Source organism: Oreochromis niloticus, linkage group LG16, assembly GCF_001858045.2.
Source record: "Oreochromis niloticus isolate F11D_XX linkage group LG16, O_niloticus_UMD_NMBU, whole genome shotgun sequence".
NCBI classification, from domain to species: Eukaryota; Metazoa; Chordata; class Actinopteri; order Cichliformes; family Cichlidae; genus Oreochromis; species Oreochromis niloticus.
This window is the reverse complement of record NC_031987.2, coordinates 32,215,997-32,238,435: the sequence shown is the minus strand read 5'-3', so window position 1 is coordinate 32,238,435 and position 22,439 is coordinate 32,215,997. Positions and strand designations below refer to the sequence as shown.

At 43.2% G+C, this 22,439-nt stretch overlaps 1 protein-coding gene across 9 annotated transcripts in view; it reads right to left on the bottom strand.

Annotated features, from left to right (window-relative positions):
- The window catches only part of pikfyve (phosphoinositide kinase, FYVE finger containing), a 35,102-nt gene that overhangs the window by 8,989 nt on the left and 3,674 nt on the right, over positions 1 to 22,439 (bottom strand). For 3 of the 9 annotated variants that reach the window (XM_025903980.1, XM_025903977.1, XM_025903981.1), the window contains exons 3-27: positions 21,070 to 21,225; positions 19,309 to 19,320; positions 18,650 to 18,759; positions 17,601 to 17,772; positions 15,653 to 15,860; positions 14,178 to 14,204; positions 13,863 to 13,952; positions 12,532 to 12,688; positions 12,272 to 12,429; positions 11,651 to 11,762; positions 11,266 to 11,413; positions 10,855 to 11,019; positions 10,321 to 10,380; positions 10,104 to 10,233; positions 8,372 to 8,552; positions 8,168 to 8,242; positions 7,928 to 8,035; positions 7,702 to 7,842; positions 6,361 to 6,487; positions 5,404 to 6,281; positions 4,897 to 5,304; positions 1,568 to 1,668; positions 1,410 to 1,481; positions 1,138 to 1,309; positions 731 to 909 (exon numbers count right to left, since the gene is read on the bottom strand). In XM_025903980.1, coding sequence (XP_025759765.1) covers positions 731 to 909; positions 1,138 to 1,309; positions 1,410 to 1,481; positions 1,568 to 1,668; positions 4,897 to 5,304; positions 5,404 to 6,281; positions 6,361 to 6,487; positions 7,702 to 7,842; positions 7,928 to 8,035; positions 8,168 to 8,242; positions 8,372 to 8,552; positions 10,104 to 10,233; positions 10,321 to 10,380; positions 10,855 to 11,019; positions 11,266 to 11,413; positions 11,651 to 11,762; positions 12,272 to 12,429; positions 12,532 to 12,688; positions 13,863 to 13,952; positions 14,178 to 14,204; positions 15,653 to 15,860; positions 17,601 to 17,772; positions 18,650 to 18,759; positions 19,309 to 19,320; positions 21,070 to 21,225 — 4,147 coding nt within the window. The remainder of the gene's footprint in view (positions 1 to 730; positions 910 to 1,137; positions 1,310 to 1,409; positions 1,482 to 1,567; positions 1,669 to 4,896; positions 5,305 to 5,403; positions 6,282 to 6,360; positions 6,488 to 7,701; positions 7,843 to 7,927; positions 8,036 to 8,167; positions 8,243 to 8,371; positions 8,553 to 10,103; positions 10,234 to 10,320; positions 10,381 to 10,854; positions 11,020 to 11,265; positions 11,414 to 11,650; positions 11,763 to 12,271; positions 12,430 to 12,531; positions 12,689 to 13,862; positions 13,953 to 14,177; positions 14,205 to 15,652; positions 15,861 to 17,600; positions 17,773 to 18,649; positions 18,760 to 19,308; positions 19,321 to 21,069; positions 21,226 to 22,439) is intronic. The other 6 variants (XM_025903978.1, XM_025903982.1, XM_025903979.1 and 3 more) reach the window with 6 other exon arrangements.

The window sequence follows — 22,439 nt, the reverse complement described above, 5'->3', positions numbered from 1 at the left end:
ACTGGATGCCTGTGATCTTCAGGTCCTCAGAGGCCCTGCGTTAAAAACAGGCATGATTCTGTCACTGCACGTCTGTGAACTCAGCTCACCATGCCATCCACAAACACAACTCTATCACACAATGCAGAAGCTAAACAAAAGCCACAGCCAGAGCTCAAAGCTTGTTTAAAAATACTCGGGGGGGGGGGGGGGGGGGGGACGACTGTTCTGGAGTCAGACAAATCCAAAAGGTAACCTGGAATTGGCAGCTTTCACATCGGGAAAGGTATATACAGGTTTTAGAGAGCGGGTCTTCTGCAGGGAATTACTTGCATATTGCAGCAAGACAATAGTGAACTGCATACTGCATGTATTACAACAGTATAGCTTCGTAGTATAGAGTCCGGGTGCTGGACTGGCTTGCCTGCAGTCCAGAACCTTCACCTACTGAAAACATTTGGCTCATCGTGAAATGAAAAATAGGACAAAGAAGGCTGCTGAGCAACTGTTCTCCTCAGTTACATTTAAGAAACATTTAAGAACTGTTGTTAAAAGAAGAGTGGATGTCAAACAGGTTTCCAGACATGTTGCTGACATCACATTTAACATGCAACATTTTCTTGGTGTAAACGTCATGTAAACTGTGAATAAAATACAGGTTTTATGAGATTCATGAGATCATCGCATTCTGTTTTCTGACCCATTTGTTGTTTGACACTATTGGATTTCATGCAGTAGTGTGAATGACTACCTGAAGGAAGCCACCATCTGGTTATATGAGAAGTACTGGTGGTAGTCTTTGTGGATGGAGTGCCCGCAGGGCTCTGCATTAGCCCGTCTGGAGTACTGGTGACCATAGAACCGAAGCTCCAGGTATTTGGCAAAAGACATACACCACGAGTCATTGGAGAGAGGAACCACTGGTGTCACCTACAGAGAGAGAAGAGAAGCATCGTTAGACCCGAGTCACCAATTTCATTCATTCATTATAAATAGTGGAATTTTTAGTGGCATCACATTTGGCAGAGTACACCTAAGATACAAACACAGCAGAGGACACTTTAAGCTTGACAATGGAAAATACACACACACACACACACACACACACACACACACACACAGAAAGGCCCCAGATGGTCTATCTGAACTGTTACTGACCTGCTTGCAGATTCGGCACCAGGAGTAGTTGAGAATTGTGTGCTGATAACCAGGCACAGGGGAGTCCAGCTCCTTCAACACAATCTGCACGCAGCCGTTGCCGTGCACAAACCGACGGATGTGATGCACCATGGGAGTCTCACAGAACATGCTGGGGCACTGGTAGGATGGCCTGCAGGTGAACACCCACACAAATACATTACAACATGTTCCATGAATCCCACTTTTTAAATCTCATCTCATTAATCTAAGGCACTTCTTCGTCGTCGTACCTGAAACAATATCGTTCCAGGAAAACACCCAGAGAGAGGTCGTTCTTGCCATAAAACTCCATCGTGACAATCCTGTTGACAAACACAGGGCAGTGACTCCAAGTTCTCTCTTTTATTTCGGATCTTATTTACAGGTTATCGCTGTATGAGCGGTTTACCATGGGCTGACACAGGGGTTGGGTGCATTGTTGGACTGAATAGATGAACTACTGAAAAGCACACACAACCTCTGATGGTTGATGGGATTCAGGCAGTCCAGCTGAGGATGAGAAAAGTAAAGAATAAGTTCACACACCTCGATACACTTCTTAAATCAAAGCTGAGAAGTCCTGGCTCAGCAGTGCAATTGGGATGCAAAGGCACTTTCTACTAAAAGGTTCCCTTGAATGTGCTGTTGCACATCAGTTCAGCCGTTTCTAATACCCCTACAGACAGGCAGCTAAACACACGAACCAGTGACAGCATCAAGCATAACGCTGAGCAATGTGTACTACAAATATACTATATGGTCAAAAGTACTGGGACACCTACACATGACGTCTACAGATGCTGCTCAGCCATGAAAACCCATGACATGGAGCTCCCATGCACGGTTTTGTGATGATGTCAATGTCAGAAGCAGTTTGGAACACAGCCTTTACTTTTACTATGATGTCAGCGCTCAGTGACTCCGTCTGTATCTTTATAGGGTCTGCCACGTCTTGGCAGCGTTGCTTTAGTTCCTACATGCATCCAGTCTGCAATAATACTACTCAAAGCATTGATTGTAAAATATCTAGAAAGAAAGACATTTCACAAACTGACCTGTGGCGACAGTAGCATCATGTTACAGTATCACACTCTAATTCAGCAAACTCTTTAGAATCACCCATTCTTTTACAAATGCTTGTAATGACAGACACTGTTGCCAGCTGCTTGATTTTAAATACCTAAACTGAACTGTGTGGCGGGGCGTGGCCTGCGGTGCCGTGCAGAGGAGGCGGACGCACACGCACGGCATCCGCAATCACGCCCTGCCGAATTAAATATTGTACTGGGTCCTGTGGTTGTGGTCGTTATGTTGAGCTGGCAGCGGGAGAGCTGCAGCTCTGTGTGTATTACAGCAACCGTCGAAGGTAGTGCTGGGCGATATGACGATATATATCGTGTGGACGATAGAAAAGTGTCTATCGTGCTATTTGTCCTCTATCGTTTCTAACCCTAATTTTATAAATTATTACATAAAATATATCATTAACGCTTTACAACCGGTCGGAGCAGGCACACTCCGTTTTGCCTAACTATTTTTAAATCCCTGTAGAACTGGAACCACGTAAGGTAGCGCAATAATTTTTTTTGCATATGAAACCGTAGGAGTTGTACTTACATCTTATTCCATCAGCTTGTCCTAGGTCACGGTTTCCTTCCACATATAGCTTTGCAAAAATTGCATAAAAAGCACTTCCAGCAACAAAAACATAATATTCCAGAAACACGCTTTGCCGATCCGATCAGCTGTTCATAACACTTCCTACGTTGGAATATAAGTCAGCGCGAACTATCGCATGTCCGCCATTACCTGTCCGAAACCGGAAGTGACGTCATTTTCGCGCAAAATGTAGTTTTTTACCTTCAAAGCCTATGTTGGTGTTTTTAAAAGTCATGTTTGACTTTATGCTTTTCTGTATCGTTTCTGGGATGCTTAGAAGTCAAATTACACTGTTGGAAATAGTTTATTTTGATGCACATGCTGTTCTTTGCAAATTTGCATTATAACATTTATTTTCATTTTTCCTGTAGTATATAAAAATTAGTGTATCTCAAAAATAAAACTATGAAGACACTCAAAATAAATTTCTCGTGGTTGGAAACTATTTTGTGCAACTTTTTTGTATTTACAGTTTTGAGGGATAAGCCTCTTAAATTTCTCTAACTAGAAATGTATGTAAAAAAAAAACAATAACGATTTTCAATTTTTTTGTAGTTTATTGCACTTTTTTGCAATTTATGTAGTTACTATGGACTTAATGCATACATATTATTAAAATTTGGGCTATAACAGTTGTATTGATGTATAGCAACTTGAAATGCTCCCACAAATGGCACTACAGCATGTAAAATGTAAAGATGAGCTCTGGCTCTATTTTCTCTTGCATAAAGTTAAAAGTATAAAAAAATGATATTTTTCGCAAAGAAACTTCGTCTTGTGGTTTTGCAACATGGTGCTGCTTTACGTGCACCCGGATTTGCGACATGCTTTACGGTAACTCAAAACAAAGACTGCACCCTCTCCACTCGCTGTTTAAAGACTGCATACTTTCCAGATGACCACAGGTCAGGTGGTATATCGTGATATATATCGCTATCGTGATATAAAATAATTCATATCGTGATAAATATTTTTTCCATATCGCCCAGCACTAGTCGAAGTATTAATAAAAAGTATCAAAATGCCACTGGGTCTGCTGCGTATGTTTACAAACTGCAAAAACCTGAATTCAAAGAAGGTCTCGCCCAATACTTTTGAGTAGGGCTGTTTGATATAAAGATATATATCGGATGACGATATGAAAACGTCTATCGTTTCACATTACGCTATCGTTTGTTTACGGTAATATTTTTTCATGGTTTTGATGGTCACTGTAGAATTTCTTAAAGTTCTCTCTTTCTCTTATATTTAATATCACCACACTACGGACGGACAAGCCACTGTTTTCATGTGTTGTCGTTAGCAACAACAATGGTAAAACCATCGCGTGGCTGCTTGTTTATTTTCCACATGAACCTTTCACAATAAAGCTGAAGATCCTGTTGAGATTTTTCAAATACTATGCAGAGTGTTTACGGAGAAGCTAAAAAGAGCCGTCAGGTGCTAAAAAATAAACCTTAGAACAGGCTTTTCCCCGCAGCACGCCATGTAATAAATACAAAGAAAACTGCGGCTGTTTCAACTTATGTAACACTCGACTCCAGGTACACGACACCCAGCTGAAAATACTTCACACAAGTCGAGCTGCCCGAGATTCACAGAATTTACAGAAAATGTAAAAGTTTTGTGATATATATCGTTGTCGAGACGGTGAATGTCTTATATCGGGATATGAGATTTTGGTCATATCGCACAGCCCTACTTTTGAGCCCACAGTGTGTGTTTGCATTACTGCAGTTCATTAAACCTCCAACTGTCAATTCACTAAAATTTCACAAAGACAGATATTCCCAAATAGGGCAAATACAGAATCTTGTGCACTAAACCCACATTTTTCTTTGCATTTCCTCTGATTTAAATTTGGTGCGTGGTGAGAAAATATTTTAAATGATTAGACCGTTTGTATCAATATAGCCCCATATATGGACATGTTTTTGTTCAGACAGTAAATACACATCACACAAGCATCCATAATTTCTCAGAAGTTATAAATATATGGAGGCTAAAGAAATAGTGTCTCACTGTGCTTGGCAGTGTCAGATTTGAAATTCTGTTCTGGTGAAGAATGATCGGCCTTACGTTGCTCACCTTGGGGGCCCAGTTCATCTCGCTCTGTTTGCTCGGCCTCTCCTCTTCTCCTTCGCTCTTCACTGATGGTTTGCCTGGTATATCAGCCCCCCGGCTCTGGCTACTGGCAGCAGCTGTGGCAGAGTTGAAGGGGTCACTGGTTTCTCTCTGCCGGATGCGACCCCCCTTTGCTCTGTAGTCCGCCAACATCTCGGCCAAATTCTGACTATTGCTCAGCTGCTCTACAATGCGGGTGCTGGTCAGATTGTGGCAAGGCAGGAACTCAATGGGCCTCGGCTGCACAACACCGTTGGTCTGTCCTCCAACCAGGGAGGAGGGGGCTGAGTCTTTAAGGAGCTGCCGTTTTCTGCGCACGTCCAGTTCCTTCAGGTCCTTGTTGAGGAGAGGAGAAAGGTAGACCTACGAGGCGTGGAAAACTCAAATTAGTGGTCTGCGAATCAGGGAAAAATTAGGAAACAGTGCCAAAGTGCACACAGGAAACTAAGTAAACTAAGGTACCTGCTCAGGAAAGTAGTCCCTGCTGGGGCAGTGCATGCCAGCTGGTGTGAGAAGGAATGGTTCTTTAAATGTGATGAAGGGAGAAATGCACAGGATGACGTCCTTGAGCTCCTGCTTGAACACTGCAGAGATGGACTTCAGGCGGTCATCAGATGAAGCCACCTGCTCTGCAACAAACATCCCTGTGTCATCCTGCAGGGGGTCTCTGAACAACTTGGGAGTCGGTGTCTCTGATCCTTCACCATCCTCTAAACCTAATGACTCCTGCTTGACCAGCGTTCCCTCTCCCCCCATATCCCCATCAGATGCTGCGATCAGCGTGTCGGAGCCTGTCATCTCTTGGTCTTCTTCCATGAGGAATGGAGGGGACACAGACAAGGGCGGTGCAGGGGGGCTGGAAAATGGAGAGGAGGTCCTCGTCTCTGCAGGTGCCTCGTCCTTTTGGACAGATGGAGTAGGTGACTTTGGGTTCAGTTTGTCTTGGAGACCTTCTACTTCTCCATTTTTAGATGAAGAGTCTAAGGGAAGCCCTTCGTCCTCGGTCTGTGCTGCAGATGCAGAATCTTCACTTCCTGCAGTTTTCCCTGGGCTCTCTTCATTGCTCTCGCTCCCTGGCCTCTCTCCATCTGCCTCTTCCTCTGAAGCAGCGGCGCCTTCCAGCAGACAGGGGAACGAGGTGCTTTGAGCCAAGCTGGGCGGCATGGCGAACTCATCCATGAGGAACGAGATCTCCAGCTGGGAGTGGTAGGCCACGCATACCATCAGCATGATGATCTCCTTCACCCTGGCCAGCTCGTACTCTGAAGCCCCACGCAGTTTTATGGAGCATCCAAGATGAGGAGGGCAGCCCTCAAAGAACATCAATGTCTTCACCTCACCTGGAAGGACAAAGAGAAAGAATGAGAGCGTGCCCGATCATTGGAGCAGGGTCCACTGAGAGGAGTGTGTGCTTCTTACTGTTTGCCAGTATAAAGGGCTGCATGTAGAACTTGTGGCAGGTCCCCAGACGAGGTTTGGTGAGGAGCTGGTCCATGGACATTACCAGGTCTCCCTGAGTCATACGACTCACTCTGTCCAAAACTTGCTAAAAAGCAGGAAAAAAATGAACACTTCACCAAAGACATCTCCTCAAAGACATTTCTAGCAGGTCCATTAGATGATGCTGATGTTCCAGACCAAGCTTTGTTTCTTTAAAATGTATGAATCAGAGAAAAAGGGCATACACACAAGAAAAGTCAAGAAGCAATGAGGTGACCACGTACATTATACACTAGCAATGTGAAGTGAGAGGACAACAAGTTACATTAATCCCAACATTGAGGCAGGAGACTGATCAGACCACCAACTTGAGCAAAGAAAACCAATGAACTGTGGTAAATACATTGGAGGGTTACCTACACAAGTGAAATGCCACAAATATTAAGTACAAAGCTGACGACGCTGATGAACGCCATAAGGAGAACGGGTTTATTCTTTCCTGTTATTAGTATTTACTTCAATTGTTTCATCTCACAGCACAGACTTTATACCAAAGATGGAGAAAGATGAGTCTCAAAAGTTAAGAAAAAGACAGTAGAGGGTAATTTCTCTGGTTGCAAAAAGAAATCTGGTTATACCGACGTCTACGGGAAAACGACCCTTCGGCTCCTTTGATCTATGACCTCAGTAAACAATTTCCCCTTAGAGTACAGGAAGACAGGATACATGGTGTGCTTTGGCGCTGTCCCAGCTTGTGATCAACAAGTTATGTGTTACAATTGCCAACGTTTACATGGTCACAGGCATCTCCCTCTCAGATCCAGTGTCGCCTAGTGCTATTTCACAGGGGTCATGTGGTTATTGGGGTTGTGTTATTGTAGGGTCTTTACCTTACAATAAAAAGCAGCTCAAGGCGACTGTTGTTGTGATTTGGTCAGTCGTCATGGCTACATCCATTTTTTACATGCAGACTACATCTCAAACTTGACAAATTTAACTTGGTGTCCACCTAAGTGCATTACAGTGGTTATTTATTTTAGACGTGCATGTCCAGCACCTTTCCACAACATTTATTAAGGCAGGATGTGATGCCTGTACCAATCAGCTGTGACTGTCTTACCAACTGAAAGAATTTGATTTATTTCTTGGTGTATTAAATATGCCATACAACATAATATATGAATACTTTTTTCTCAGTTCACCATTAATGCCACTGTGACAGTGCTGCAGAAGAAACAATTACTGAAACTGTTATCGGTAAAGGTAAAACTGCAGAAAGTAAACTATATATTTTGAGTGGAAAACTGATGTTAAACTGACCGGTTTGACGTTGATGACCAGTGTGATGCCATGCTCTAACAGCATGTCTTGAGCAATACGAGAAACCGTCTTCTCCACCAACACCAGGTTTGGACGGACGTCCACGATGCGCTGCACATAGTTCTTCAAAAACTCTCGCTCCTAAGGTGGAGACAAAGAAAGCTTCTTTCAGAAAAGCACAGAAAAGGCTTGTTTCCTCTGCTGTTTCACTGCTGGAGTGACTCACTTGTAGGACGATGGGGTCAATGGAGGTAAACTTGGTCTCCTCTCTGTACAGGTACTCTATGGAACACTTGAGCATCAGGATTCTGGGGTTCTTGATGTAGGGGTTCATCTGGTTGCAAGTCAGACGGATCAGTTAACTATCAGCTATTCTTTACACATTTCATTCAACAACTGGTACATTCCTTTACTGTATTTCTTGATATAACTGCAGATTCAATATGATGACAATAGTTGACCCTACCTTCTTGTGGGCGATGTTTTTTGTGCACACAAAGCCATTTACGACCATTGAGTCAAACTTCTTGCCTCCAGGAATCTGAACCACAAATAAAGATTCAGTTATAACTGAATGTAACTCAGCTGCTCATAGAGCTGAATATACTGTTTATGTAGTCAATTAGACTAAATATGAATACAGTGGTTGCGACTACAGTTTGGCTTCAACCTTCTTGATGTGGACCAGCTGCCGGATGTCCATGTCGTCATCGCAGTTGCGAACGTCGGGCCGTACCGTCTGCACGACCTGCCGGACCACGGGTACGATGATATCCCGCCAGGACAGAGATAGCGACTCGCTATAGAGCAGCTGCTGCAGCAGCGCCATCATGTGGCTGTGGTTGGCTGAACTAAACAGACAGGCAGGTGGTTAGAAACTTGTAAGAAGCATATCTCCTAAGTTTCCGTCATGCTCAAAGCATTTTATTGAGCTTTTTACCTCATTTTTGCCGAATTCTTCTCTTTATTTTGGTTATATTTAGTGTTAAGTTCACAGCTGTGGTTACCATTTTGGCTGTTGTAGCACAATAATGTCTCAATTATGGCGACAAATAAATTATATCCACCCATCCATCTTCTTCCGCTTACCCGGGGCCCGGTCGGTGACAAACGGCAGAATCCATCAACCATCGGAAATGAGTCCGACTTATTGCCGGTTATTGTGATCCCCCTACAGTTCAGCACACCCTCCGGTCCCCCTTCTTAAATATGGGAACCACCACCCTGGTCTCTGCCAATCCAGAGGCACCGCCCCTGATGTCCACACAACATTATAGAGACGTGTAAACCAAGACAGCCCTACAACATCCAGAGCCTTCAGTAACTCAGGGCGAACGTCATCCACCCCAGGGGCTCTGCCACCAAGGAGTTGTTTAACTGCCTCAGTGACCTCGTCCCCAGAGATAGACATGTTGTCCCCCTCTGCTGGAACGAGGGGGATTAAGGAGGTCCTCGAAGTTTTCCTTCCACTGCCCAACAATGTTCTCAGTCAAAGTCAGCAGAGCTCCACCTGCACTATACACAGTGCAGGCAGAGCACCGCTTCCCCCTCCTGAGTCGTCTGACGGTTTGCCAGAATCTCATCAAGGCAGTCCAAAAGTCTTTTTCCATGGCCTCTTCGAATTCCTCCCACACCCGAGTTTTCGATTCAGTCACTGCCTGAGCTGCTTCCGGTTGGCTGTCTACAGTCCCACAGGCTAACCAAGCCGATAGGAATACTTCTGCACCCTTTTGGCTCCCGTCACCTCTAGTGTCCACCATTTAGTTCAGGGAATACCACCACGACAGGCACCAACCACCTTGCGGCTCTAGCTCAGTGCAGGGGCCATTGGGACTCAATGTCCCCAGTCTCCCTTGGAAAGCTGTTGAAGCTCTGCCGAAAGTGCCAAAATCTCGCAGACCGGGGGCCTCTGCCAGGCGTTCCCAGCACACTCTCGCTATACGTTTAGGTGTGCGCCAGGTCTGTCCAGCATCCACCTGATCCAACTCACCACCAGGTGGCGATCAGTTGACAGCTCAGCCCCTCTCTTTACCAGAACATATGGCCGCAGGTCTGGTCATCGACAAAATCGTTCAGCGACCTGCAGCCTAGGGTGTCCTGGTGCCATGTGCACTTATGGACACGCTTATGTTTGAACATGGTGTAAATTATGGACAAACTGCGGTTTGCACATAATAAATTACATCTGATTTAATTTGATACACTTGTGTTTTTGTTTATATTTATTTATCTATTTGTACCTCTTCTTGTGAGTTAAAATATATATCTATATCTGTTACATACCAATATCAAACGACTATTCTACAGCAAGTAAATAGTGAGTACAAACTGGTAGTGTGTGGTTTGCAGCCCTACTTTTGACACTGCTGCTCTATAATCACAGTGGTGCCATATCCACTCACAGCAGCCTCTCCATGGCCTTCTTCTCCCCGTTCTCCTCTCTGAGCTGATCCAAAGAGCTGTGGTGCCAACCCAGCGGGGTGAACAGCATCTCTTTAGCCTTTTCCTCCACACGACGGTTGAACAGAGACTCTGTGGCAAGAATAATAAGTTTGCTTACCTAGTCAGATATGCCAGTGAGTTACTAATTAAATCAGTGAGGAGCTGCAGAGTTCGCACCTTTGATGAATGCATCAGTTATGACAATGTTCTGCACTCCATCCTCGGACAAAAGAAATTCTGTTTAAAAAAGGAAAAGAATTTGTTATTTTTAAAACACTTCCAAACAATTATTAGACTTTCACTCAGGCATTTCCTTTTGTTAAAAATTCTAAAAAACAGGAAATGAAATCCATCAGCAAAAAACTGAGACAGCACGTGGAATTACTCGCTTGTTATCTGCACTGTGGAAGAAAACAGGCCCTGCTTCTACCACAGACTGCTGCCCAGCATAAATACTTTGCTTCACAAACAATTTCATTGCAGAGACAGTCGCAGGGCTAACACAAAGAGACGGACAACCATTCACACTCATATTCACACCTATGGGCAATTTAGAATAACCAATTAACCTCACACAGGTTGATTAAGTTATGAACAAATACATGACAGTCAGCCAGTGTTGGACTCGTGGGAAATGAGAAGTATGACAGACGATGTCACTGTGGCCAAGCATCCTCACGTACGGGACATATCGCAGCAGGGAATATTTACCTTTCTGCTCAGCAGCAGGAGGCACGTGTGGATATTTGGACTGCTTCTTAACATGAAAGTTGACATTGTTTTGCTCCATGTTAAGGTTTATAGAGGCGGCTGAGTCACTATCCACCACAGAATGGGAACTGCTAACTGACGTCCTCTTGCTGGGGCTGGCAGAGTCTAGATGCATGCATACACACACACACACACACACAGATTGGAATGCAGAGAAACGATATGAAGGTAAATATGGTGTAAAATGTGAGAGCTTGTAGATGACATGTGTCAATTAAAAAATTAGTAGAAATACAAAAATCTCCCACAGTTTGCAACATATTTACATTCATTAAAACCAAACCCCGTGCAAACAGGCTTCAGCTGCAAAGATAAAACACTGACTAAAGCAAGTGGCACACAGATACGTACTGGGCATGGCGTACTCGGTCTCATCTGCAAGCTGCTCTGTGTCGCTGTCATCAAACTTGATGTCTTTGAACCAAGATGGCTCTGAATGTCCCTCCAGGGAGTTGACACTATCGCTGTCTGGAGATGGGGTTTCTGAGAACTCTGTGCTCTAAAGTCCAAACAGCGTGACGTCAAAGTCTGCACATTAACCTTCACTTAAACAATCAGTGGTATGACCCCCTTGAGCAATCAAGCCCACTCAATTGAATCAATATAACTGCTGCAATGAGTCAATGTGGATTACAGCAAATGTAAAACAACTTAGACGGCATCCTAAAATATTTCTGTAATTCGGCTTTCCCTCACTATCTGCAGGCTTTGCGTATCAGCAGGAAGCAGCTCTCACCTGAAGAGGTCGGTAGAGCGCATACTCATCCCTGAACAGCTGGTCGTGGTGTGTGACGCAGTCGATCCAGCGACCGTCCACTAACGCCTGGCCTATTGCAATAGCCTGTGCCCTGCAACATGGAAAAACCTGAGTGAAACATGAGTGAGAGCAGCTTTTAACATATTATTATATTTTTATCAAAATGAGCAGGGGAAGTCAGTCAACCATTCATGCATGTACACATAAAAAGTCATTTACCAAACCATTAGAAACTTTTAGAAGAATTCCTAATCATGTGCATGCAGATGCAGATGCCAAAGCCTGTCCAACGATGTTTATGAAACACACACGTTTAATGCACTAGAAAAAAAAATAAGCATTGTTGTCTCTCCAGTGCAGGGGTGTGCAACTCCAGGCCTCGAGGGCCGGTGTCCTGCAGGTTTTAGATGTGTCCTTGATCCAACACAGCTGATTCAAATGGCTAAATGACCTCCTCAACATGTCTTGAAGTTCTCCAGAGGCCTGGTAATGAACTAATTATTTTATTCAGGTGTGCTGACCCAGGGTGAGATCTAAAACCTGCACGACACCGGCCCTTGAGGCCTCGAGTTCCTCAGCCCTGCTCCAATGCAATCGTACCTGGTGGAGATGGTTCCATTTCTCAGTAGCCAGTTGACAAGCTCCTTTCCCACAATGCAGTTTGGGTAAGTCCTGAGCCAGTATCTGTGGTCCTGAAACTCCATCCCTGTGCTATTGTGGCAGATTTTCTTCCACAGATCCTTCAGCTGAGAGGAATCCTACAAGATATGTTGTACTGGTTGGCATCACTCAGACAGTGTTACAACAAATAGGAACCAGGAACCATGAAATCAGAAGAAGAGAAAGGAGAAATCAGCTACCAGCAGGATCTTTCGCTCCTCCTCACTGTGGTCCAGCTTGGTGCCGCTCTTGGTCCCTGACATGGATCGACTGGTTGGCGGGCTGACTGAGCTGTCGTAGGAAGGCACCATAGAGGATACAGAGCGATCCAGCGTCATGGTGGTCAAACTGGCAGATCTGAGAGAAACAGGAACCACTCACATTCATGGCTTCTAGCTATTTAAACTGTACAGATGTTTTTACCCAAGGTTGTTCTGGACACACACACCTATCAGCTGAAAAGCTGAGCTCAACTCTGCTCAATCTTTCTTTATAAAACTTCTACTGCTAAGAATAGAAGATACAATTAACTGTGTTGCCTCTGGAAAATTACTTGTCTGGTCATGATCTCAATATTTCATGTTGCAGTGAGTGGAAACACTCTCAGACAAACTGGTGACGCTCATCAAAAATAATTCCTGAAATCAATCTGAGTCACTCTGCACCGACGATCCCAACTTCAGTTGCAACAGGCGACTCAATTCAACTGCTTGCATTCTAGTAATACTCCTATATAAAAGGTTGCTGAGCACGTGTCATTTTGCAGTTCAGTTGCTGTCTTGCAGCAACGTCACTATTGGTGGAGAAAATATGATTTCAAATCTCGGAGGTTCCTGCAGGACTCTGAATGCAGGCAGCTCATGTGGATTTATTTTTAGTGTGAATTTATGTGCATGCATGTGGCAACAGATTTGCAATAGACAGAAATACTACTATGACTTTTACTAGCATGTAATTACCAAATTAACTCAATTCAATCTCAAACTGACAGCAGTCTGACTCAGACTTATTGACTTTTTATCGTCCTCTTGATGCACCAAACTTACTTTGAAGGTAGCAACTGACTCAGAGTGGTCGCAGCCCTGATCCTCGGCTTGAGCAACTATTTAAAATGCAACAAGATCACAAGCTCTTCGCACTCGGTTGCAGCAATTCTGTTTGTGCCACAGTCTACAACCACCGTTTCCCCAGTGTGACTGTAGCATTAAAAAATCCAGTCCTAGAACTCAATTTCTATTAGATGACTTTATTACTGGTCAGTCTTCATTTAGTAACAAAAATAACAGTAACAAATGGAGACAGAGAAATGTAGGAATGAAGTAGGAAACAGAATTATTTGATGCGGCAATGATCTGGATAGCTTGTTGTTTTTGGATAAAGGTTGAGGTGATCTAAAAAACCCCACGTCAGACCCTGCTGGCATGAAGAAAACACGGAGAAAACCAAAATTCCTCTTTACCTGTGCGGAACGAGGCTGGAACACACTGTGCATAATGTAATTTGTACAAGCAAGCCAAAAGCAGCGACTGACCTCTTCCTCACGGGTGATTTTCCTATGTCTTCCTGCAGTGTGGTCAGCCTTGAAGTGAGGCCGCTGTTCTGAGGCTCCTGGTGAATCATACTAACAACACACAAACTTGGATTTAGACTCTTCCTGCAGTCCTTACATTTCCTTTCTGTTCTCCGCCCACATTTATGATCAGTAGATTTCAGAATGCAGAAGACTATTTTCTTTATAGCGCTAGAAAGCATTAGCCTCTGCTAACTGACCGCTAAAGCTGAGACACATGTGGACAAAAAAAGAAGAAACGAAAAGAAAAAGAATGAAACAAACAGCAAGACTCACGTCTTTCTCATCCCAATAGGAGTTTTTCTATGCCAGAAGAGAGAAAGAGAGAGGAAACAGATTTTCTTTGAAGGAAGTTGACAGAGAAAAAGCAGGGGAGCACACTGATTTAAAACTGCAACCAAACAGGAACAAGTTGTAAAATGCATATATGCTTGGAGAAAGTTTGAAACAGATGAGTCTTTGAAGATTCATTTCACAATTAGTCTGGTCTGTTCTCTGCACGGTAAAGATATCTTTTAAAAAAAAAGATCATCAACCATTTTTCAAAAGGAAAGTTGAGATTCTTAAATAATTACATTCACACAGCAAGTCAGGTCACATGGTGAAAAGTCCCAATATATGCCTGGTCCAGACTCACAGTAAATTTGTCTTTGTTACAGGCTGGGCCAGAAAGATATTATTCAACATGTGCAATAAGATTCAGCTTGATGGGTCTTAACCAAGCACATACAAACAGAACCTAAAAACTTCACACTGAAGCAGAAAATCCAGCCAGGAAAAGATGAACAGACATCAAACAGCATGATTCCATTGAGAGACGAACCCTCCATGACAGATGTTAGTGAACAGGAAGAAGTATGACGGCTGGAGGTGCAGGGTGGAGGCAGGAGGAACCGGGCTACAGTCAAACAGTGTCAGACTGCTATTGTAGGGTCTTTACCTGACAATATAAAGTGCCCTGAGGCGACTGTTGTTGTGATTTGGTGCTATATAAATAAAACTGAATTGAATTGAAGCATCTCCTCTGACAGGGCTTTGTCAGTGAGCTGGAGGAGCTGCGCCCTCAACAGACACATCTGTTGCTGCAGGTGGTTAAGCATCATCTCTCTTAGTCACACTGCTCTCTTCTAACCAGGATTGGGTCATTATGTCCATACTGACCACTATTATTCCCCTGAGCCTCCAGCTTTGATAGCAGGTTTCTTCTATGGAGCTACCAGGTACTTCATAGTCATTACAGACTTGTTCTCATTCATAGTTACTACATGTGCTGGATATAACCTCTCTCTCTGAGTTGGCTGGCATAGTAGCATTCCAACACTTCAACATTCTCAAATGTTGTCCATGTAAGCCTTGTTCCAGTAGCCCACTCCTCATCAGAGCAGCATTTAAAACACCTGCTGTCACATGACTGCCCAGGCTGATTCTCTGAGCAGCGCATGTCTCTTCTTTTATGTCCCTGTGAGAACTCAAACTTTACAACAAGTATTTTCACAGAAATGGTCAGGAAAAGACAGGAGGACACTTTTTTGACTCTTTGACTGTAACCGTCAGTTCAGAGCTGATAGTGAAGGAATCATGCAGAAAGCCTGTATTCTACCTGTGTTTGTTCAAACTCAACTGGAAATAATTCAAACATAAGTGCCAGAAATCAGGTCTTACATACAGTATTTTACAAGCTCAATTCCATCTGGATATGTAAATTAAAATTTCTCAGATATAACTTGCCAACAAGTGTGCATTTGTGTCACCTCTGCCAAGTCAGGTCCTCCTCGAGGAAGATGTTCCTGCTGGACTTGCGGCCACCCAACGGCGTCCGTGGTTCACTGGGCTCCAGCACACACACAGAGGAGGGAGAGTCAGACAAGGCGCTCAGATCCTCGCCGATGGAGCCCGAGTCAGCTGAGTGAGTGTAGTTTAATGCTAATTTACGACAGTATGTACACGCCCGCAGGTCTCCTGGTAACACAGAGAGGCAGTCCAAAAAAGGAAGAGGCACAAAGAAGGAAAGAGTGACAGTTAATAGAAATGGGAGGAATTATTCTCACAAGTGTGTCACGAATGCTTAGATAGAGGAACGTTTCCACCAAGGTTATTTATCTAGTCGTGAAAACAATCCTATTTACAGAGAAGTATCGCTCAATGACATCATTAAATATAATTCTCTTTGTAGATTTGCTGATAACAGTCAACAGGACAGATATCAGCCAGGATTTAGGTCAAACATCAGTGCGTCCCTTAACAGAAGAGTACTGTGTGACCTACTTTGGGTGAAGCAAAGTATTGAAAATAACATTATTGTGACACAATTCAGAAAAAATGACACTGACTCAGTTTTTAACATTAATGTGGGATGATGTAAAATGAGAATGCAAGATATTTTGGTGGATTACAAACAGTTTTCTGATACATTCATAACCAAGTCATATCTTGGTTATGAATCATGTTCTTTGATTTCTCCAGTGCCTTCAACACCATTCTTCCCTCGGTTCTGAAGGACAAGCTGGAGAACTCTGGAGTGGACCATCACCTCACTACCTGGATTTTGGACTACCTCACCGACCGACCACAGTATGTGAGGACTCAGGGCTGTGTGTCGGACAGGGTCGTCTGCAGTATGGGGGCCCCACAGGGAACGGTTTTGGCTCCGTTCCTCTTCACCATCTACACTGCAGACTTCTCCCACAACTCCACCCAGTGCTTCCTGCAGAAGTTCTCTGATGACTCTGCAATAGTCGGCCTCATCACTGATGGGGACGACAAGGAGTACAGAGGACTGACTCAAGACTTTGTGGACTGGTGCCAGCTGAACTACCTCCAGATCAATGCCAGTAAAACCAAGGAGCTGGTGGTAGACTTCCGCAGGCACAAACGTCCTCCACTGCAACCACTGAACATCCAAGGTATGGGCATTGAGGCTGTGGACAGCTACAGGTACCTTGGTGTTCATCTGAACAACAAACTGGACTGGACTCATAACTCAGACGCCCTCTACAGGAAAGGGCAGAGCAGGCTGTACCTGCTGCGGAGACTCAGGTCGTTTGGAGTGGAGGGCCCACTCCTGAAGACCTTCTATGACTCTGTGGTGGCCTCAGCCATCTTTTATGGTGTGGTCTGCTGGGGCGGCAACATCTCCGCCGGGGACAGGAAGAGACTGAACAGGCTGATCCGCAGGGCCAGCTCTGTTCTAGGATGCCCTCTGGACCCAGTGGAGGTGGTGAGTGACAGGAGAATGGTGGCTAAGCTGTCATCCCTGTTGGACAACATCTCCCACCCCATGCATGAGACTGTGACAGCACTGAGCAGCTCCTTCAGTGGCTGCGGCACCCACGGTGTGGGACGGAGAGATTTCGCAGGTCTTTCCTCCCCACTGCTGTCAGACTCTACAATAAAGACTTTAACTGATCAAACACACACATCCACAAATGTGCAATAACACTAATGTGCAATAATCTTTTCTGGCATCGTTGTATTTTTACTCAGTTGTATATAGCATTTGTATTCTATTTTTATCCTATTGTATATAGTATTTTATTTTATTCTATTCTGTACAGTTGTGTACTGTATTTATTCTTATTTTATTTTATTCTAATTTTTGCTTCATAACTTTTGCACTGTCCACTTCCTGCTGTGACAAAACAAATTTCCCACGTGTGGGACTAATAAAGGTTATCTTATCTTATCTTATGTGGACCCTACCTGTGTAGCCCATGAACTTTCCGGGAATTTCCTGGTTGCAGCAGCGGCTGCAGAAGATCTGCCCACACAGCCTGCAGTGATGTCTGCGGCGGAAGGTGGTAAACTTCTCGTTGCAGTCATAGCACTCCTTACACTGGCTATCTGGCATCCAGTACTGCTTCAGATCGCTGTCCTGAAGGGGGGACAACACAATCAACACAATCACAGCAAGCTGCTTTCATCCACAGAGACGTATGGGTGATATGTCCTCAGGGTGACATCACGATAGTCCAAGGAAATTTGCAAGAACAACATTTTTGACAATATAGGGAAAAAATTGAGTTCCTAATTCACTTCCCAATTCTCTATTGAAAAAAGGTCCCAGCAGCATTCTCTTTCAGTAAAAGAACGAGATGTTACAATCCCTGGTGCATGGCTTCAAATGGAGAAAGTCCTGAGGGATGGCAGCCCGGAAGCTTTACTACCTTTGTATAGTGCAATAGTAGTGACTCGGCATTATGCAGCAAAAGTAAAAGTAAAAATGCAGCAGCAGTAAAAGTACAAAATAACTACTGAACACTGTAGTTCAATAATAACTAATGTAAGCTAACCTTGTAACTCTTCAGGAGCTGCACAAGATTGTGACATAATGTCGTATTTTGGGCCCTGCTTTCCCACTATGTGACTGCAGTCATTTCCATCTAGTGTTTGGTCATACTATAAAGTGCTTCAGTAACATAATTTGTAATACTGTGCTCTGTTGTATGCACACCAGGCTTATCTTGTTGTTGTGCACACCGAGGAACATAAATGCATGGCATCGCTACAACAGAAATTTTGCAATATGCCGTTTACTGTATTATTGAGGATGATATGGCAGAGCCCCGGAGAGGTACTGCATGGCTTGGGCCATATTTATGACATTGTTGATTAAAAACAGACAAACTCAGTTCACTTTTAGTGCTCAAAACCATTGAACTGGACTGGACATTCACACTTTTCCTAGAAAAGGCATATTATAATGAGATATTAAAGATAAACAAATGTTTCCAAAGGAGTTTCTATTTTACCTGGCTCCTTCCCTCCATGATCTCCTTCAGCCTCTTCAGTGCAGTGCGAAGTTGCACAGCAGTACGCGGGTCATGATTACTTAGAGATGCAACAGATTTCCCGCTTCCCTCTAAAAATCATGCATGCAAACAAATGAACAAACAGAACAAGTGAGCACAATAAAAAGCTTACTCTGCACGTCTATAATTAAGTCCTGTCGCATTGTCAAATATTCCTCTTTAAAAAAAACTATATCTATATATTTAATCTGAAAAAAATGCTACAGCTTCTCTTAGGTAATGTAATTACAAAGCTAAATGAGAAACGTTTGACAATGAGCAACTACCTTTAAAGTTGCAAATGTGACATGACACAATCCAAGTTAATAAATAAATAAAAAAAACAAAAAATAAATAAGTGGGCAAAAAAGCATGATGAAGAGAAATGTTAGCTTAAAAATCAATCATAACAAATTACATTCCAATTATTAGTACCTGAGTGGCAAACCAAAGACTAAAAGGAAGCGCTTTGTTTTAAAAGGCAAATCTATCTCTCTCATGCACGCACACACACGCCCTTGCATGTACTCGGACACACACAGGCTATTTTTTCAGACTGAGCAGCTACAGTCCAGCCAAAATAGCTTTAGTAAAACCACACAGTGCAGAAGAGCCCTCACCTGGCCAATCCACTGCAATCAGAAAAGACACGAGAATGGATGTTACAGCGCTTTTTTGTCTCCTCTTTCCAACAGAACAAGGCTGTGTCCCAAATCACTCACTTCCATTAGACATTTTGTACTGGCGCCTGATCGTACAGTAAGTGTTAATACGGCGCTCTGAAAGCTCTTCTGAGCAGGTCACTATCCAGGGATTGTATACCATCATGCATTGTGAGAAAGAAGGAACTTGTTGATGCTGATTTGTCACAACTTCACTGCATGACGGCGACATGATTCAAAGTGACTCGACAAGTTTCCAAAAGTGTTTGTGTCATTTTGCCAATGAGTTCATATCTAGTCTGCTACACAGAACCCCTGACACAAGCAGCAGGGAATACATGAATAATTTAGAACACAACCAGTTACACAAACCCCAAAAAGTTGACTCTGTTCATCTGGATGTAACGTTTTCAGTGGGAGAAACGTCACTCATCCAAGTGACTTCTTCAGTCCTTGGATGAAGAAGTCACTTCATCTGAAAACGCTACGTCCAGATGAACAGAATCAACTTTTTTGCATTTACTTACCTGGATGATTGAGCATGCATCACAAACGTTACACAAACGCTCACAGAATTGTTTCTGTGATCAACTCACATTCAAATCTGCAGGTTTTCTTCCAAAAAAAGAAACACAGAAGCTGGTGCTTCATTAACAAAGACATTTCTAGTCTTTACTGAGTTAAGACTGATAAAGGTTTACACAGAACATGTTTTTTGGCTCTGAAACTGTAATTAGGGGAGTTTGGTGGTGTCTTCAGGCAGAAGACATTTCAATTTAATCACAAAAAACAACAAGACAGAGACTTTTTCCCTGCCATGAGCTTTATTTTTGCTCTACTTTCCCGACCACTTCTATGAATTCTTTATAATTTCCTTTGTTTGAATCTGTGTTTTGTTGTCGTTTAAGTGTCATTGTTGGCATGTATGAAACTAACAGTGTTTAACGAGTGCACAGTGTTTCTTCACAGATGATAGCCAAGCAGTTTTACCAGAACAGACCACACAATAATATTTATTCAGCATTTTATTTGAGAAGACAAAAACCTTATCAGTTGTACTGATCATCACAACCACAACAAGCGTAGACACTATAGGCCGTGAGAGGAAAATGACTTGTTTGTATCCTTTAAAACAAACTGTTTTATGTTAAAATATGCATTGGTTTGTACTTTGTTGTTTTATTGGATGAGTCGACTCTTATATTTTTCCCCATCAAAAACTGGAACCAAATGCAGGATGCAGTTCACATTCAATATTGTGAACTGCATTTAATGATCTTGTGACAATAAAACATGTTTTATTAGTTTTGCACAAGATCAAAATGTTTAAGAAGTTTGCAGCACTGGAAACTGTCCTATTCTTCTTCTCTCGCAGCTATTTGTTTGTTTTCAACAGAGTGTGGAGCTGAATTTGAAAGCTTCAAAGATAAGATGGGTCACTGATATTAGACAGTGTTGATAGTGTTATCAGAGCGCTCTGATTAGTTTATTCATCACAGGATGGAAGCTTTCAAAGAGTTTGACTCTAAAAAAAAAGCATAAAAAAACCCAGTTCCAATTCAACAGTTGCAAATGTTCTGCAACACTGCCTACCTTCAAAACACGCCTGAGGCTCAGCAACAGCAAGACAATCCCAAACCTGTTTCCTAGTTAGGCCAATTATTCCATTTGAAGATCTCCATCTCGAATATCAGGAAGTGTACAGTGTGTGACTTTTACCCGAGGCTGTCGAGGTGCGTCTGTAGTGGTCGGGATGCTGCTTTCGATGCGTCCTCGAGTGGGAGGGACTGGTGGACCAGCTTCTCCTCTCCGATTGAGGAGAAGGGGCTGGAATGTCTGGCTTCTCTGAGGCTGTCGAAGGAGGGCGTCCCTCATCTGAACACACAGAGAACGTGCTGAATAATCGAGTCCAATAGTTTGTAGTTAAATCAAAGTCGATGGTAAAAAGTCATCACTTTCAAGATAAGAAATCTGACAGTAAAGGACTGTTGTTCAGTCTATAGATCAGCATATTGGAAAATTAAATGCATTAAATGCAATCACCGAGCACCCACAAAAAGGTTTCTCTCTAATGTGAGTGAATCCAACCTCTTTTACTACAGACTCATGCAGCTGAGACACAAGCAGAACATGCTCTGATATCGTCCTATTCAAATAATCTTAACCCTTCTCCTGAAAAAGTCTTTGCCTGGATGACAGCATGTGTGACTCCACAATCTGCATATTTTGTTAAGCAATAGAGGCACCTTCACAGATGGGCAAGGTGCAATAATGTACTCTATCAGATTCAGTCTTTGACTGTGTGCTGATAACAAACTGGATGATGTAAAAAAATCGGATTTCAATTGGTCAGATGCCAGGGTGGTTTAATAGCTCCATTTTAACTAAACCATGCAAAAAGTTTTTAACTGAACTCTTTGCATGGTAAAATCTTAACATGAGACATTTGCATATGCAGTGCTGAAGTGCTTTTACTGACAGCGGTTTAGAGGAGTCTCCCTGAGTCTGTGCTGTGATTTCTACAACAGTCACACAGATCACAGCCATCACGGGACTTTCACTGTCCTTTATGTATAAAAACTTTTCTTTGTGTAGAAATTTCTGAATCTGTAATCAAATTATGTACCAGTTAACAAGAGTAGTGAACCCATCAGCTTTTCTGAAATGCAATGTTACCCATGTGTTGCCAATTTAAGCTAACTAGCTGTGAGATGTTCCACCAGCTTTTCTTTTCAGTATTACACAACTTCTCCAGTTTGTTGCCCCTTGTTTTTTTATATATGTTGCTGGCAGCCAATTCAAAATGAGCAAATATTTAGGCTACGTCCACACTAGCCTGGATAGATTTGAAAACGGCGTTTTCGTCTGAAAACGCTCTGCGTCCACACTGTCGTTTTCATTCGTTTTCACAGAGTTGTGCGTCCACATTGAAACGGCGAAAACGCTTACGTTCCAGTACTGCGCATGCGTGAAATGCAAGACGATTCGACCTGCCTCATTTCTGTCTGCCGTTTATTTACTTTCCGGCTCTTTGAAACGTCGCTGCAAAATGTTGAGGAAAAGCACCAAGTTTTTTAAATGGACTAACA